Here is an 18,881-nt window from a genome sequence, read left to right as displayed (position 1 = left end):
CAAATAATTCACCAATATATAATTTATATAAATTTTTTGATTCTTTAGTAGTAGCAACTACATGATCATATATACATATATCTAAGAGACTTTTTAAAACTTTTTCAATAATTTTTTATCAGAAATTAATTCGGCACATCTTTTCATCTAATTTATTATCTCCATAACACTTTCATCCATAGATAAATTCTTAAAATTTCTTTGAAAAATTTGGAGTTTAATGGTTAATACCTTAAGAGTTACCACGATACTACTGCTCCAAAATCTCCTAAGCCTCCTTAAAATTTGTTACAGTTGGAATCAACTGCTTATTGAAGGAAACAAAGAGTATGTAAATCTTTTCTTTGATCTTCCTTAGGGTCTCTGGCTACCCCATACTCTTTTTCGATAATCTCCCACACTATTAAGATTAACATTTTATCTCCTCTAAAAATTGGGATCGGCAATGATAAAAATAAATTTTTTTACTTCGTGTCAAATAATTATCTTCTCTAAAAATTAGTTAGGATCGACAATGATAATAATCACATGGTAGCAACCACGTAACATTATTATTTATCATCTTAAATAAAAAATATTATGGCTATGATATTACTTGTTGAGAACCAAAAAACAGAGGAGATAAAAACTAAACACCAATTGAAGAATCAAAATAGCTCAAAACATAAAAAAACTTCATCAATGAAATCTGATTACAGCCCCTTAACCAATAGTTTGCAGCTCATGTGCTGCTCCCCTCGAATCTAACTTGGTGCCCTATAAAAAAAAAATTGTACTCCTATTTATAGTCTAGACTCAGGACACTTAAGTGTATTAGGACTCATAATAAATTTATCTAAGATAGATATTCTAAATCAATTAAATTCTTATCTTGATATATCTTAAACAAATATAATTTATGTAAACATTAACTTAACAAAAGAGGGAGAAGTCCACGAACAATTATTATTTTATAATTTTAATTAAAAATTATAATTTAAATTTTTAATTATAAAATTGACTATTCGAACTAGCATTGTTTATTTCATTTTTCAAACCTAGAATCGGACGGTCGTCGTCGTGAACCATTGCAATCGGCAATAAGCAGTTTATAACGATTGCAATAGACGGTCGAGGTTGGTGTCGTGGCATAACACGCCATCCACATCTGGGATTTAATCATTCAAACAGTGCAGGGAACAACATACCATGCCATTGATAATATGCCACCACACCGATAATAAAGAAACGATACCAAGTGGGACGGACAACCCCTATTTGCACCTCCACACGTCTTTGGAGAGCTCAAAATAAATCATGTGGGGCCATAAAACAAACACCTCGACTTATATATTATATATTATTTTTATGTAAATATATTCTAATAATAACTCGGTCTTCTCCGAATGAACCGTCCTTCTCGCTTGCGACTCCCTCTCCGTGTCTGTCGTCTCTCCCCCTCCGTTCCTCCGAGCCCTCGCCATCTCCGTTTCCATCTCCGTCTCCATCTCGTCCTCCATCAAGAGCTTCAATGTCTCTCTTCCTTGCATCTGCCCTCCGTAAGTCAGCAATCAGAAGCCGTGGGGGCGTCTCCGCGTGGTTCGGCAGCTTCGCGGCAGCCGAGAAGGAGCGTGACCTCGGCGCTCTCGGTAGAGCGGTCGCGGGGGTACTCGCCATCGGGGGATCGGCTATCGGCCTGTGGATGCTTACTTCGGTCTCGTCGTTCCCCGATTCCTCCCTCTCCTTCGCCGACTCCAACCTGGAGCGGAGCGAGCCCGAGCACCCGATAGCAACGGATGATGCGAAGATGGAAAAGAAGTCCAAATTTCTGTTCGCAGGTGCGTTCTCGATCGTTTTTTCCTTTTATTCGTTTGGGTCATTTGAATTTTATTCTTTTCTTTTCATGTTGGAAATATGTCCTTTTTTCGTCACGTCGTCGCGAGATGTTGTTTACTGGAACCGATTGATCTTTTAGCCAAAATTAAAAATTTAGAGGGGAATTTTATAATTGGGATGTTAATTTGTGTTTCGGATTGTAAAAGGTGGCTTTAAATTGATGTTCGCCTTGATCATTTTCAAGATATGAGAAGTAGTTGGTACAGTTACTTCGAGGATGTAGACAAGACAGATATAGCGAGATGTTGTTGGCTTTTGATTATTCAACATCTAATGCAGTGGTTAGACGTTACAACTTCTTGTTCCTTGAGTGAGAATATTAAATACTTATATCAGAGGAATAAATGGAGTTTGGCCATGTGAGTGCATGTGAATACTTTAGCTGGTCAATTTCCAATTGATTTCTTGTCTTTTTAATTGCTACTACAAGGAAAGGGCCTCCTTTTCTCATGGATGTCGCGAATGGCTTACCCTTACTCATATTTGAGATGATAAAATAAAGCTGTGGTTGTTGTTCTGAACAAGTGCATTTTAGCTAGTCTGATTTGAATTTGTACAGTACAGTTAACAGATGTTGCATAAACTAGCTTAGGGCCAATGGACCTGTTATATTTGAATGTATTTTGCAAATATGGCTCAGATCATTAAAGGGCTGTATTTTGTGACATGATTGCCAAAAAAAAGAGTAAATACATTGCCATGGTATATGATAATGCTTCACACATGGACTTTATGTAAACGAAGTTTTCCTTGTCTAGAAGGGTGTAATAGCCTGAATTATAAATGATATAAGCTGTGTCTGGGTTGAAGCAGCTATGGGAAGTACAAAGTGATTTCTGTAACGATCAAAGAAGTCAGTTTTGTAAGAAGTGCCTGGTAGGCCTATTAATAGAGAACATATTGCACAGATAAATGTGATCTAAAACAATTTGCTTGGGCTTTTAATTTGTAGTAATTCATACCTAATCTTGACAAAACATTGTAAGCTTCTGCATAGAACTATCTTCCAATATGCATGTTAGCATGAAGATAGCTTGGTTGATGGGTCTTAGAAGCACTTGCAAAACAGTAGTAGTTCAGAAAATAAATTCAAGAAGCTATTACTTTAGGAAAGTGTGTCTGCTTGCATATCTAACCTTATTATTACAATGCACCTTTTCTTTTAATTTGACATTGCAAAATCTAGATAGAAATTAAATTTAAGCATGATGAGGTTCTAAAAATTTAGTTCATAATGGTTTCTTACAGAAAAAAAAGAAGATATTTGTGGACAAGAGATGGGAGATGTCTGGTTGAAGTGATCTTTATATCTCTTATATATTGACTGCCAAAAGTGTACAGATAACTGTAGGAATGATATAGTAAAAAAGGACTTATAAAGTAACAGATGATTCAAAGGTGAACTTCATCATCATCATTATGAATGTCACATTTTGAAGTTAATGGATGGTTGGTGAAACAGATGTGAATAAGAAATTACAGATACTTTCTGGAATAGATTTAGTCCAATCAGAGAAGAGAGATCAGAAGTAAATAGTGGCTTTGTTCATTCAAACTAGATTTCTTCGCTTTAAGATTAAAGCTTGTATCTCTTGGTCCTGAGGATGGATGTACTTTCATTACAAGGACACATGCAAAGTTTTCATGGGCAAAGGATTGACCAAGTTTGTTGGTGAAATTCCATATATGTGGGATATTGTTTTTATTAATACTCCAGTTCTACTTGGTGAAGAGTTAGACATCCAGTTCATGCATAGTATAGTTGCTAAAATCATATTTAGTACAAAGTACAGACAATTTTCTCTTGATGAGTACTGCATGGTAACTTCCACTCTAAATTGTTTGGGTTAACCTTAACTGACAGAGTCAAACAAATATAGTTGCAGAAAATGTCTTAGTTTTGAAGGAACTCATACATTCTGAATGCTATTTTATTGTTTGGGATCTTCATTTGCCTTGTTATTTTCAAGTGCTGCATGGATCAATATATGCAATTGCAACAACATGAATAAAAATGAATTAGCAGCAGTTCGATAACTTGTGTTGCTGCCTGGCACACACATACACACACAAAAAGGAGATAGGAAGCTGTTTGTGCATGATTTTTTTCAATATTTGATGGTAGACTGAGCACTTGTCAGTTAATTTGTGCAGATTCATACCGGAGAAGGGTGTTTTTTAAATATGAGAAACGGATAAGGTTGCGAAGTTCTCCTGAAAAGGTATTCTTTTTAAATGTATTCATAGTTGTACTAACTGGAACATATGTATACGTGTTTGCATGCGATGTTGGTCTCCATATACATACATGTACAAGTACATTTAAAATATCTACACTGTCTTTCATATAGGTATATGTGCTAAATATTTGGTGCTTGTTGATATGTTGATTTACTTAAATTATCCATGTCTAAATTTCTTCCTTCATATTTTGTTTTCTTCTGTTCTGAATTTATGGTATGGGTTTGTCTTTGTTGCTGTGTCCATGCCACATACTATTTTTCTGATATTTTGATCTAATACAATCCACTAGTATGGGATTAGCTGTTTAATTGTTACCTTTTTTTTTGTTGCAGATTTTTGAGTATTTTGCATCATCTAAGAACCCAGAAGGAGAAGTATGCATGACACCTGCAGATTTGATGAGAGCAGTTGTTCCTGTTTTTCCTCCATCAGATTCCGATATTGTTAGAGACGGATATTTGAGAGGGGAACATGATCCTGGAGAATTGCGTTGTGCTCCATCTACGTTCTTTATGCTTTTTGACACTAACAACGATGGACTCATATCCTTCCCAGAGTAAGTAAAAAATATTTGGTTCTTTAAAACAGCATTCTGGATTATTCCATCTTAAAACAACAATGGTGGACTCATATCCTATTATTCCATCTAAGACTTCCAACTTGTTTATAGCACAATAAAACAACATTTTGGATTCTCACCCTTCATTTTATCTTCTTTCCAGATATATATTCTTTGTGACCTTGCTTAGCATTCCTGAATCAAGCTTCAGTGTGGCCTTTAAAATGTTTGATCTTGACAACAACGGGTAGGTTTTATTCATCTTATATTATTTATTGTGCCTTTCTTTTGCACCAATATTTTTTGCCCTTTCTTTATACCATTTTATTTTTGTCATTAACCAACCTTTTCTCTGTGTTTTCAAGAAAGATAAAAGAAACAACCCTTTTTTGTTATTTCAAATGTAGTTGGTGTATCAAATGCCTCTTTTCATTGGTATAACATGCTTATACTCTTAGAGCAGCTTTTGAACAGCATGGCCACTCTGATGCATGCTACCTTGATTGCATCATACTGGCAGGATGGCATGGCCATGTTTTGTGCTGTATTTTGGGGCTAAAATTGTGATGTCAGCAGACCTTGCTGTCCTAGGGCAAGCACATGGCAGAAATGTTGCATACCAATCCTTTTCTATAATGATTTCTTTTATTAAAAGGATGGATTCTCACAAAAAATATAGTTGTAACCAAGGTATGCAATTTCGAATAATACCGTCCGGTACGGGCGGTATGTACCGGTCCGTCAGTTGACTGGTACACAGACCGTCCATTACCGGACGGAACGAAATATATATATATATATATATATATATATATATATATATTAATATATATATTTATATATAAATATATATAACCTTATATATATATATAAACGAGGCGACGTCGCATCACCTCGGCACATCGCCCCGCGTGGGAGAAGGAAAAGGCGACGTAGTCGAGGTGATGTGACATCGCCTTTTATAAAATTATTATATATATATATATATATATATATATATATATATATATATACCGAGCAGTATATCGAACGGTATACCGCGTATCATACCGATCGAACGTCGAAACTCTGGTACAGTACAATATTGCATACCTTGGTTGTAACTTTGTTTGTGTGTTTGTTTAACTAGTCGAAACTAAAAATTTCCTAACAGATTTTATCATGAAAAGATATTTCTGTTATTACATGGTAGCAAGAATGGGCTCATCTTGGAATTGGTTGTCTAATTCCTCTAAATAGAGTCTTCATAAAATTTAATTTAATATATTGGTCTAAGCCTTCAAACAATTTCAGTCTGCTTCATATTGAGGCATCCTTGTTCTGAATCACTCAAAACTGTGCTGTACAATTTAGACTCTTTATTACAATATTCTCAATGCAAAATTTGCATTCCTAAGTGGTTAAATTTCATTCAGTAATTACTAATCTAACAAAGTTAATTTTAATGAACTGAGATTGATCTGAATTCTTAGATTATTTGGTAATTAATAACATATTTTACCTGACAAATTTCTTTGGTTCGTAAATCTAGTCAAAGGTCCATGGGAATTGATAGATCATTGTTTTAATAACTGTGACCTTTTTCATGTCATTCTATAAAGAGAGAAGGAAAAATTTTTTTTTCTCTCTCTAGATAAATAGCTTGCAAACAGATCTAGTTTACTAAAATGCTATCATCTCTGCCTCAAAATTTATTTTTTTTGCTTAAGAAGTCATATTTTATAGCAGAAAATTCCATTTGCATTTTTTATACTGTGTCATGTATATAATCCCCCTAATCTGAACTTCATACTATGTTCAGAGAGATAGAAAGAGAAGAGTTCAAGACACTAATTGCATCTTTTTTCAGAGAGATAGAAAGAGAAGAGTTCATACTATTATCTAGAGTTCTAGACACTAATTGCATCTTTTTTCAGAGAGATAGAAAGAGAAGAGTTCAAGAAAGTGATGGGATTAATGCGTTCTTATAACAGACAAGGGGCTTCTCATAATAATGGACTACGCATTGGTCTAAAAGTTGGTGGCTCTATTGAGAATGGAGGTCTGGTTGAGTACTTTTTTGGCAAAGATGGGAAAGGATGTCTCCAACTTGATAAGTTTGTTCAATTTCTTAGGGACTTGCATGATGAGGTACCCCAATTTTTCTCTCATTGATTTAAAAATACAATAATTGACACTTTTGTGGTTATCTTTCCTGTTGAAAGTTCTTATACATTTAGTTATCAGAAATTAATATGTTCATTCCTGAATTTTTTCTGTCAATTGTTTATTGTTTTGTCGAGAAATCATTTAATTAACTGCTTTTCAATGCATAACATCTGAATGATACAGTTTCTTAAACTAATGAGTGTGGTGGAATAATATTTCTGCCTGTGGTTAATATTTTGTTGCTCATATTTGTATTGCTATAAGTTGGAAATAAACATCAAAATGGTTGTATTGACTTTTTCTTTCAGAAAATTAATTCGTTTTGTCTCTATCACATCTATAGTTGTAGGTCTAGTTCCCAAAGCTGATACATAGTATCATTTCATGGCATCACCTGATTGAAGTATAATTTTCTCTGTTACAGTTTAAGCAATATTTGCGTCTGTTGCCTGCAAAGCTTTTTGTGCAACTGCCATTATGCGCAAAAGGCTTTTGACTTGATATGTCTTCTTTTTTACATAACCTGCATTATGATTTGATCCAATTTCATGGTGTTTGCTTTGACATCACATCCCACAACCTACATAAAGCACCCAAAAGTTGAGCAATGGAGGTGGCAAAGAATTATAAAATGCCAATATTTTATAGTTAGCCTTTAGCAATTGTCTATGTTAATCTTTAACTTTTGAGTCTTTCATGATATGGAAAATAACTTCCATATGCCAGGCACTTACCACTATTAATGAGCTGCAAATAAAAATGTGCATAATTCATGCTAAACGGTTGAGAGTTGGGATCTGATTTAAGATAGTTACACCAGGTTCGTCTTAATTTAAACATTCTTCAAATCGACTTCTACAACAGATTATAGAGACACCATTAACTTAGTTTGCTGGATCAAGTATTGGCAAGATTGCTGTTCTGTTTCAGCATAACCTAGTTGGTCCCTGCCCCTGGCTTGTTCCAGCAAATTTTACCTGTTTTTTTTATTTCTCAAAGTTTCGGTTTCAGGATGTACTAGGTCCAAACTGAAGTCCTGATACGTTGAGTCATTGACATGCGTCTGAATTGGCTGAATGCTAAATCCATGATTCCAGAATGATTAACAATGTATTGAAATTTTACTCTTTTTTAAAGTCTGAATCTACATCACTTGAAGATAACAAAGAAATTTTTGGAGATGGTAATGGTTGTGCTGTATGTCACAGCAGGAAGTTGTGATTAATAGATGGAGCCTCAGGAGTTCTCTTTAGTTAATTCTCCTGCATCAATTATAATAGGCTACTTAAATCCAGTAGCTGAAACTGGGATTAAGTATGGTTTCCAGTTTGTTCCTTTTTTACCTTTAAGGTGCTAATGATTGTTGTTGCACTGACCATCGCACACTAAGGCTGGGAGTGATACCAGCATTTCTTTAATAGAAAACTCAGTATCCGCATCTTCTGTGAAGTGTTTCCATTTATATGATTGAAAATATTGCCAAATTTTATAAAGTAAGTTTAGTCAGTACTTTTGCAATATTTTCTTAGCTTATCTATGTTTTTCCCTCACTAGTTATTGTTAGAAGGCATATACATCCATGCACATGGATAACAACAAAATGACTAGTTTCTGAAGGTTTCTCAGTCGAAAGCCTTCTAGTCTCCATTAAATGATGAACTGGTCTTCCAAAATGTTTCTTGAGAAATAATTATAGAGCATTTGATATTGTTAATAAAACAAATGTGGTAACTCTATTTGCAATGCCAATGAAAGTGGTGGGATGGTTGGAAATTTGAATGTCTAACATCTTGGAGGATTTTGATTCTGGAAATTTTTTTGGCTACCATTGATTAAGAGCTATGTGTGCAGATTGGCTTGAACTTGTTCGAACAGTTATATTAATTTAAAAATTGAGAATATAATCTTCAGAGTAATAATTTATTTGACTTCATAACTACTAAAACCAGTAAAATTTGATTTCAGGTATTAACTGAAATAAATTAATTTTGTCTAGTATTTACTGTTTATGGCAAATCTGCTTGCAAGACTGCTTTGCACTATCAGTTCTTCTAGTCCTTGGTCTATTATTCTAGTTTTTTAGCTTAAATAATCATTGCAATTCTAGGTACATTGTAGCATGATTTTGTTAATTCAGTAGGAAGGATGCATTTAGATGACTTGTGAAATGCTTTAAAATTATCTTGACATTTTTCCTTCTTTTTTATACATTATAACCTTTACCTTCAGGTACTATGCATATTTTTGTTGCTAACATATATGTTTAACTGCTACTATTTCTTGATCAATGTTTTTTCTTCTTACAATTTGTTGTAGCAGTTAACTTCCATTGCTGTCTGTATCCTTTTGCTTAAATAGATTGTGCGCTTAGAGTTCTCTCATTATGATTTAAAGTCAAGAGGAACAATTTCTGCCAAGGATTTTGCTCTGTCAATGGTTGCTTCAGCAGACATGAATCATGTAGACAAGTTACTAGATCGAGTGGATGAATTGGACGATAGCCCTTCGCTTAGAGATTTGCACTTCACCTTTGAAGTAAGAGTCTTTTCTTCTACTTCTTTAGATAACCAACCTTTTTATCCTTAATTTACCTTTTAATTCTGTAACTTCCAGGAATTCAAAGCTTTTGCAGAATTGCGTAGAAGATTGAGACCGTTGACTCTAGCTATCTTTAGTTATGGGAAAATGAATGGCTTGTTGACAAAGCAGGACTTTATACGAGCTGCATCTCATGTAAGATCAACTATTCTCTTTGTGTGCTTCGAAAATTTTTTGGCTGTTTAGGATTATGAGCAGGTCTGTCAACTAGTATGGACAAATTATGGACCTTTCTTCTCATCCCTCTTAAGTAACAACAATAATTTCCAGACTTAGGTACACACAAGGTTATATATTCTGGTAGTTTTGGAAATATTCATATGACTGCTTGTATTAACAGTTTTTTGTTTTTTTAGCTTTTGTATTTCTTCTTATTAGAAATTCTAAAAAAGTTACACAAAAATATGTGTACTACTTGTTAGTGTAAGTAACTTTTTTTTAGCCGTGGCCTCGGGGCCGTCGCGGCTCGGTTCTGGGGCTCGGAATGTCGGGGATCTCGGGCGCAGCTCCCTCGGGGTCTCCCGGTCGGGATCGGTCGTTCGGAGCGGTAGATCGGGTCGGCAGCTCCGCAGCAGCGCCGGGAAGAGGCCACCTCGCCTTCGTTCCTGCACACAGGTCGGGTCGGAGACTGGGCCCGACCCCTCCGACGATCAAGTTAGAGAGATGTGGAGGGGGTTTAGGAGGAGGAGAAAACCTCCGTGCGTTGAGTGTGTGATCCCCCTCTCTCTTGAGAGTTCGGGCGTATTTATAGATAGGTTTAGCGTTACCTGACGTGGCCACCTGCAGGAGTGAGATGGTGCCTCTGATGGCATCCGACGCGGCCGCTGGGGTCGCGTGGCGGGGCAGCTTGCAGCAGGGTATGGGCGGGGGCAGGTCGTTGTCCTGCTTTGCCGTGGTCAACTGTGCGAGGTCGGAGGTCGTCGCACGACAGTGAGAGTTGTCAGCGCGGGTCTAGTCAGCGTTATGGCTTTCCTGGGGGGATGTTGTCATGGCGTGTCATCCGGCCATTTTTGTCCATATCATATGCCCCCCCGAAAGGAGCTATGCGTCGGTTTTTGCATGCAGGGAGTCCGATGCATGGCTTCTTACTTTAGGTAGGTTGTTCATGCGGATCCGAGGGGCATGATGCAGAAGGGCCGGTCGCGCGAGCGCGTCTCGAGGAGCATGAGGCCGAGGTGCGTAACTCAGTCAAGAAGTCCGGCAGAGTTGTACTCGGGAGAAATAGAGCCGATGAGGGCCGAGGAGCACCACGCAGGCGGGGTGACCGCGCAGGTGTGATCTCGGGAGGCGTAGAGCCGAGGGCCGAGGAGCACAACGCAGGCGGGGTGACCGCGCAGGTGTGGTCTCGGGATGGCGTAGAGCCGAGGGCCGAGGAGCACAACGCAGGCGGGTTGGCCGCGCTGGCGTGGTCTCGGGATGGCGTAGAGCCAAGGAGCCGAGGAGCACGACGCAGGCGGGCAGGCCACGCAGGCGTGGTCTCGGGTGGCGTAAAGCCGAAGAGCCGAGGAGCACGACGCAGGCGGGCAGGCCGCGCAGGCGTGGTCTCGGGTGCTGGAGGTCGGGGAGCACGACGCAGGCGGGTGAACCGCGTAGGTGTGTCCCGAGAGCTAGAGGTCAGGGAGCACGACGCAGGCGGGTGAACCGCGCAGGTGTGTCCCGAGAGCTGAAGGTCGGGGAGCACGACGCGGGCGGGTGAACCGCTCAGGTGTGTCCCGAGAGCTGAAGGTCGGGGAGCACGACGCAGGCGGGTGAACCGCGCAGGTGTGTCCCGAGAGCTAGGTCGGGGAGCACGACGCAGGCGGGTGAACCGCGCAGGTGTGTCCCGAGAGCTAGGTCGGGGAGCACGACGCAGGCGGGTGAACCGCGCAGGTGTGTCCCGGGTGCTGGAGGTCGGGGAGCACGACGCAGGCGGGTGAACCGCGTAGGTGTGTCCCGAGAGCTAGAGGTCAGGGAGCACGACGCAGGCGGGTGAACCGCGCAGGTGTGTCCCGAGAGCTAGGTCGGGGAGCACGACGCAGGCGGGTGAACCGCGCAGGTGTGTCCCGAGAGCTGAAGGTCAGGGAGCACGACGCAGGCGGGTGAACCGCGCAGGTGTGTCCCGAGAGCTGAAGGTCGGGGAGCACGACGCGGGCGGGTGAACCGCTCAGGTGTGTCCCGAGAGCTGAAGGTCGGGGAGCACGACGCAGGCGGGTGAACCGCGCAGGTGTGTCCCGAGAGCTAGGTCGGGGAGCACGACGCAGGCGGGTGAACCGCGCAGGTGTGTCCCGAGAGCTAGGTCGGGGAGCACGACGCAGGCGGGTGAACCGCGCAGGTGTGTCCCGGGTGCTGGAGGTCGGGGAGCACGACGCAGGCGGGTGAACCGCGTAGGTGTGTCCCGAGAGCTAGAGGTCAGGGAGCACGACGCAGGCGGGTGAACCGCGCAGGTGTGTCCCGAGAGCTAGGTCGGGGAGCACGACGCAGGCGGGTGAACCGCGCAGGTGTGTCCCGAGAGCTGAAGGTCGGGGAGCACGACGCAGGCGGGTGAACCGCGCAGGTGTGTCCCGAGAGCTGAAGGTCGGGGAGCACGACGCAGGCGGGTGAACCGCGCAGGTGTGTCCCGAGAGCTAGGTCGGGGAGCACGACGCAGGCGGGTGAACCGCGCAGGTGTGTCCCGAGAGCTAGGTCGGGGAGCACGACGCAGGCGGGTGAACCGCGCAGGTGTGTCCCGGGTGCTGGAGGTCGGGGAGCACGACGCAGGCGGGTGAACCGCGTAGGTGTGTCCCGAGAGCTAGAGGTCAGGGAGCACGACGCAGGCGGGTGAACCGCGCAGGTGTGTCCCGAGAGCTAGGTCGGGGAGCACGACGCAGGCGGGTGAACCGCGCAGGTGTGTCCCGAGAGCTGAAGGTCGGGGAGCACGACGCAGGCGGGTGAACCGCGCAGGTGTGTCCCGAGAGCTAGGTCGGGGAGCACGACGCAGGCGGGTGAACCGCGCAGGTGTGTCCCGAGAGCTGAAGGTCGGGGAACACGACGCGGGCGGGTGAACCGCTCAGGTGTGTCCCGGCGATGAACGGCCCCGGAGTTCGGCGCAGGCAAGCTGTGGCTGAGTGACGATGTTCAGGCAGGCAAGCCGCTCTGATGGGAGCTCGGCAACGTATGGCCGAGGGGCAAGGCGCAGGAGGGCCGACCGTGTCGGTGTGTCTCGGGAGGCATGGGACCAAGGAACATGACACAAGTGGGTAGGCCGCGTGGGCCTGTCTCGGGAGCATGGGGCCAAGGAACACGACGCAGGCGGGCTGGCCAAGCAGGTGTGGTCTCGGGTGGCGTAGAGCCGAAGAGCCGAGGAGCACGACGCTAACGGACAGACCACGCAAGCGTGTTCGCGAGGGCCATGCGGCCGAGTAGCACGACGCAGATGGACAGGCCGCGCAGGTGCATCTCGGGCGCTATGCGGCCGAGGAGATGGCTCGGTCTGAGAGACAACTCAAGCGGGTAGGCTGCGTTGAGGTAAACCCGATAGGGTGTGGCCGAGAAGCTCGGCGCAGCGACCGAGTGACATCACTCAGGCGGGCAGACAGTGTTGAGGTTTATCTCGGTAGTGCGGCCAAGGGACACCGCTCAGGTGGGCAGACCGCGCTGGGGTGAACTCGGGAGCGTATGGCTGAGAAGCTCGGCGCAGGCAGGCTACAGCCGAGGGCTGTGACCCAGGTGGGCAAGCTATCCTCAGACTTAGCAGTGAATATGGCCGAGGAGCTCGGCGCAGGCAGGCTGGCCGCGCAAGCGTTTCTCGGGGGGTATGGAGCCGAGGCAGCGTGCAGCACGTTGGCTGCGCATGTGGCCGAGGCAGCGAGGTTGCGTGCTGGCTGCGCACGAGGCCGAGTGGCCGAGGCAGTGAGGCAGCTGCGCATGTGGGACGCGCGGGCTGGTCGCGCGCGTGGGACCGAGGGGCCCAGGCGCGTGGGTTGGCCGCGCGTGCGGGGCCGAGTGGCCGAGACGCTCGGCGCGGTCGGGCTGGCCGCGCGCGTGGGACGCGGGCGATTTGGCCGCGCATGTGGGACGCGGGCGGGGTGGCCGCGCGCGTGGGATCGAGGGGTCCGAGGCGCGTGGGCTGGTCACGCGCGTGAGGCTGACGCGGACGGGTTGGCCGCGCGTGTGGGGCCGAGTGGCTGAGACGCGCGGGTTGGCCGCGCGTGTGGGCGAGGAGCTCGGGACGCGCGGGCTGGTCGCGCGCGTGGCCGAGGAGCTCGGGATGCACGGGCTGGTTGCGCGCGTGGCCGAGGAGTTCGGCGCGGGCAGGCTGGCCGTGCTGACGTGTCTCGGGGTTTATGGAGCCGAGGGGCACGACGCGGGCGTACTGGCGGCACTGGTCTGTCTCGGGAACATGGAGCCAAGGAGCACGACGTAGGCGGCTGGCGGCGCAGGTGTGGTCTCGGGCATTACGCGACCGAGGAGCACGACGCAGGCGGGCAGACCGCGCAGGCGTGGTCGCAAGGGCCATGCGACCGAGTAGCACGATCAGGCGGGCAGGACGCGAGGACGTGGCCTCGGGCACCACGCGGCCGAGGAACACGACAGGCGGTCAGGCCGCGTCGAGGTGGGTCTCGACAGAGATTGGCCGAGGTGCTCGGTGCAAGCAGGCTGCGACCGAGGGACACCGCTCAGGCGGGCAGGCCGCGCTGAGGTGGGATTTCGGCCGAGAGTTGCCGAGGTGCTCGGTGCAGGCAGGCTGCGACCGAGGTACACCGCTCAGGCGGGCAGGTCACGCTGAGGTGGGATTTCGGCAGAGAGTTGCCAAGGTGCTCGGTGCAGGCAGGCTGCGACCGTGGTGGTGGGCTTGGCAAGCATGGAGCTGAGGGGTTCGGCGCAGGCAAGCCGCGGTCGAGGGGCATGAACCAGGTGGATAGGGCCGTGGAGCTCGGCGCGGGCAGGCTGGCCGCGCAGACGTGTCTCGGGGTTTATGAAGCCGAGGGGCACGACGCGGGCGTACTGGCGACACTGGTCTGTCTCGGGAACATGGAGCCAAGGAGCACGACGCAGGCGGCTGGCGGCGCAGGTGTGGTCTCGGGCATTACGCGACCGAGGAGCACGACGCTGGCGGGCAGACCGCGCAGGCGTGGTCGCAAGGGCCATGCGGCCGAGTAGCACGACACAGGCGGGCAGGACGCGAGGACGTGGACTCGGGCACCATGCAGCCGAGGTACACGATAGAGGCGGACAGGCCGCGCCGAGGTAGATCTCGGCAGTGATTGGCCGAGGTGCTCGGTGCAGGCAGGCTGCGACCGAGGGACACCGCTCAGGCGGGCAGGCCGCGCTGAGGTGGGATTTCGGCAGAGAGTTGCCGAGGTGCTCGGTGCAGGCAGGCTGCGACCGAGGTAGTGGGCTGCTTGCTGTGCATGAGGCCGAGTGGCCGAGGCAGCGTGCTGGCTGCACACAGGGCCGAGGGGCCGAGGCAGCGTGCTGCTTGCTGCGCATGAGGCCGAGGAGCCGAGGCAGCGAGGCTGCTAGGCAGCGTGCTACTTGCTGCGCATGAGGCCGAGTGGCCGAGGCAGCGAGGCAGCAAGGCAGTGTGCTGGCTGCGCATGAGGCCGAGTGACCGAGGCAGCGAGGCAGCTTGCTGCGTATGGGGCCGAGTGGCCGAGGCAGCGTGTTACTTGCCGCGCATGAGGCCGAGTGGCCGAGGCAGCGAGCAAGGCAGTGTGCTGGCTGCGCATGAGGCCGAGGAGCCGAGGCAGCGCGCTGCTTGCTGCGCATGAGGCCGAGTGGCCGAGGCAGCGTGCAGCGTGTTGGCTGCGCATGAGGCCGGGTGGCCGAGGTAGCGTAGTGCTTGCTGCGCATGAGTCCGAGTGGCCGAGACAGCGAGGCAGCGTGTTGGCTGCGCATGAGGCCGAGTGGCCGAGGCAGCGAGGCAGCGTGTTGGCTGCGCATGAGGCCGAGTGGCCGAGGTAGCGTAGTGCTTGCTGCGCATGAGCCAAGTCTCTCAGGCGACGCCATATCTCTCCTTATGCATGCTGTGGCCGAGGAGCTACTTGTGCATGCATAGAGGAAGTCTCGGGCAAGCCATGGCCAGGGAGGTCTCGGGTAGGCTGTGGCCGAGGTGTTCGGCGCGGGCAGGCTGGTCGCGCGCGTGGGACCGAGGGGTCGAGGCGCTTGTGGCCGAGGCAGCGAGGCAGCATGTTGGCTGCGCATGAGGCCGAGTGGCCGAGGCAGCGAGGCAGCAAGGCAGCGTGTTTGCCGCGCATGAGGCCGAGTGGCCGAGCCAGCGAGGCTGCGTGTTGGCTGCGCATGAGGCCGCGTGGCCGAGGCAGCGAGGCTGCGTGCTGGCTGCACATGGGCCAAGTCTCTCAAGCGACGCCATATCTCTCCTTGTGCATGCTGTGGCCGAGGAGCTACTTGTGCATGCATAGAGGAAGTCTCGGGCAAGCCATGGCCAAGGAGGTCTCGGGTAGGCCGTGGCCGAGGAGCTCTCGGTCATGCCATGGCCGAGGAGCTACTTAGGCCGCGTAGAGGAAGTCTCGGGCAAGCCGTGGCCGAGGAGGTCTCGGGTAGGCTGTGGCCGAGGAGCTCTCGGGCATGCCATGGCCGAGGAGGTCTCGGGTAGGCTGTGGCCGAGGTGTTCGGCGCGGGCAGGCTGGTCGCGCGCGTGGGACCGAGGGGTCGAGGCGCTTGTGGCCGAGGCAGCGAGGCAGCAAGGCAGCGTGTTTGCCGCGCATGAGGCCGAGTGGCCGAGCCAGCGAGGCTGCGTGTTGGCTGCGCATGAGGCCGCGTGGCCGAGGCAGCAAGGCTGCGTGACAGCATGTTGCATGAGGCCGAGTGGCCGAGGCAGCGAGGCTGCGTGCTGGCTGCGCATGTGGGACGCGCGGGCTGGTCGCGCGCGTGAGGCTGACGCGGACGGGTTGGCCGCGCGTGTGGGGCCGAGTGGCTGAGACGCGCGGGTTGGCCGCGCGTGTGGGCGAGGAGCTCGGGACGCGCGGGCTGGTCGCGCGCGTGGCCGAGGAGCTCGGGACGCACGGGCTGGTTGCGCGCGTGGCCGAGGAGCTCGGGACGCGCGGGCTGGTCGCGCGCGTGGGACGCGGGCGGGTTGGCCGCGCGCGTGGGACGCGGGCGGGGTGGCCGCGCGCGTGGGACGCGGGCGGGGTGGCCGCGCGCGTGGGACCGAGGGGCCCAAGGCGCGCGGGTTGGCCGCGCGCGTGGGGCCGTGGAGCTCGGGACGCACGGGCTGGTTGGCCGCGTGGCCGAGGAGCTCGGGACGCGCGGGCTGGTCGCGCGCGTGGGACGCGGGCGGGTTGGCCGCGCGCGTGGGACGCGGGCGGGGTGGCCGCGCGCGTGGGACCGAGGGGCCCAAGGCGCGCGGGTTGGCCGCGCGCGTGGGGCCGAGTGATCGAGAGGCCGAGGAGCCGAGACCGGCCCCAGAAGTCGCTGCTGCTGGTGCAGGTCGGCTGCAACGGAGCAACCAAGGAGAAAGCTAACGTACCGTCATTCCGGGCCCTCCTTCTAGCGCCATTATGTTAGTGTAAGTAACTTTTTTTTAGCCGTGGCCTCGGGGCCGTCGCGGCTCGGTTCTGGGGCTCGGAATGTCGGGGATCTCGGGCGCAGCTCCCTCGGGGTCTCCCGGTCGGGATCGGTCGTTCGGAGCGGTAGATCGGGTCGGCAGCTCCGCAGCAGCGCCGGGAAGAGGCCACCTCGCCTTCGTTCCTGCACACAGGTCGGGTCGGAGACTCGGCCCGACCCCTCCGACGATCAAGTTAGAGAGATGTGGAGGGGGTTTAGGAGGAGGAGAAAACCTCCGTGCGTTGAGTGTGTGATCCCCCTCTCTCTTGAGAGTTCGGGCGTATTTATAGATAGGTTTAGCGTTACCTGACGTGGCCACCTGCAGGAGTGAGATGGTGCCTCTGATGGCATCCGACGCGGCCGCTGGGGTCGCGTGGCGGGGCAGCTTGCAGCAGGGTATGGGCGGGGGCAGGTCGTTGTCCTGCTTTGCCGTGGTCAACTGTGCGAGGTCGGAGGTCGTCGCACGACAGTGAGAGTTGTCAGCGCGGGTCTAGTCAGCGTTATGGCTTTCCTGGGGGGATGTTGTCATGGCGTGTCATCCGGCCATTTTTGTCCATATCACTACTAGTATTAAAAATGTCTCCTGTAGCTAAACAAATTCTAATGCAACTGAAACATAAAATGTATTGTTCAGAGTTCAGACCAACCCTTTCTAGTAATAGATAGTGTCAGGACTGACTCAACCATTTGTCTTTTGTTGCCTCGATCATCTAAAGGTTTTCTTACAATCATTGCATATGGTCCGATCACTCTATTGACTTATTTCCAAAAGATCATCAACTGCATAAGCATTGTTGCTGTCATATGATGCGCACCAATCTAATGTTTTATTTCCTTTTTTGTGCCGGACGAAAGTTGTCTAAATATGGATTTTACATCGACATAGGTCTGCGGCATCTCTTTGACGGAAAACATGGTGGATGTCATCTTCCACGTCTTCGACACAAACCGCGATGGGAACTTGAGCTCAGAGGAGTTCCTGAGGGCCTTGCAGCGACGAGAGAGCGATGCTTGCCAGCCCAGCGCGCCAGGCGGAGGCATCATGGGACTCTTGTCGTGCTGGTTGCAGTGCACAAAGAACTGCGCCAAGCCGCAGGTGTTCAGCTAGAGTGCCTGCAGGCGAGTGGATGTGGTGTTCGAAGTCGCCATGTTTTTTGTTGTCATTGGAAGTTTGCAATCTCTTGGACGATTCCTTGCTGTATTTTCAGCTGCATATCGTTGCATGATAAATTTCTTGATCCCCATTTGATGCTCATGTTGTAAAGTGTCTTTCTGAGATACTTCTTGTGAAAGATTCAGGAGCTGATGGAGAGGAGTCTTGACACTGGCAGCGGAAGGAGATGAACCGCCAGCGTCGCCCCAGAGCACGCAGCGCCGGAGAGCTCAGGGGGCGCGTGCGACCTCGGCCTGGCGTGGCGCGCTTCTGACATTGAGCTCTCCGAGCGCCGCGAGAACCACCTGAGGGTGCCGCCCCCAACGCCGGATGGGATGGGCGGCGGGGGAGGGGGAGCAGCCGCTGAGGGGAGCTAGAAAACGGTGAGGCGGCGAAGTCCCGAGCACCGCGAGAACCGCATCGAGGGGGCCGTCCCCAACGCCGGAGGGGACGGGTGGCCGGGGGAGGAGGAGCAGCCGTTGGGCTGAGATAGAAAGCCGTGAGGCGGCAGAAGCGGTGGAGGGACCGGCCGGGTTGCTCGACGCCGCCGCGGGTCTTCTCGTGACGATCACCGAGCTGGGCACCTCGTCGTGGTCGAAACGCGTCATTCTCTCATGTCTCGAAGAAATATTCTATTTGAAATGTATCATCCAATCGGCTGATTGATCACAACCTCGCGAATTCCACTGCGTTCAATATCGTCAGACTCGTCGTCGCCTCGAAGTGTGGGACCCTCGATGCATGGCCTATTTAGCCATATGTGTGTGAAACAGGTTCTCA

At 49.5% G+C, this 18,881-nt stretch overlaps 1 protein-coding gene across 2 annotated transcripts; it reads left to right on the top strand.

Annotated features, from left to right (window-relative positions):
• Positions 1-1,358: 1,358 nt before the first annotated feature.
• On the top strand, positions 1,359-18,203 carry LOC135586677 (calcium uptake protein, mitochondrial-like). 2 transcript variants are annotated; one of them, XM_065113440.1, is made up of 8 exons: positions 1,359-1,817; positions 4,030-4,097; positions 4,452-4,675; positions 4,842-4,925; positions 6,595-6,808; positions 9,221-9,361; positions 9,440-9,559; positions 17,835-18,203. In XM_065113440.1, the coding sequence occupies exons 1-8, from the start codon at positions 1,511-1,513 to the stop codon at positions 18,054-18,056; spliced, it is 1,380 nt and encodes a 459-aa protein (XP_064969512.1). In that variant the 5' UTR covers positions 1,359-1,510; the 3' UTR covers positions 18,057-18,203. The 2 variants fall into 2 exon arrangements, with proteins under 2 accessions (XP_064969512.1, XP_064969511.1); XM_065113439.1 differs by having other exon boundaries at positions 1,361-1,817; positions 9,185-9,361.
• The last annotated feature ends 678 nt before the right edge of the window (positions 18,204-18,881 follow it).

The sequence above is a fragment of the Musa acuminata genome, chromosome BXJ2-6, assembly GCF_036884655.1.
Source record: "Musa acuminata AAA Group cultivar baxijiao chromosome BXJ2-6, Cavendish_Baxijiao_AAA, whole genome shotgun sequence".
NCBI classification, from domain to species: domain Eukaryota; kingdom Viridiplantae; phylum Streptophyta; class Magnoliopsida; order Zingiberales; family Musaceae; genus Musa; species Musa acuminata.
Note: the sequence above shows the minus strand (reverse complement) of the source record. Positions and strands in the feature narration are given on the sequence as shown.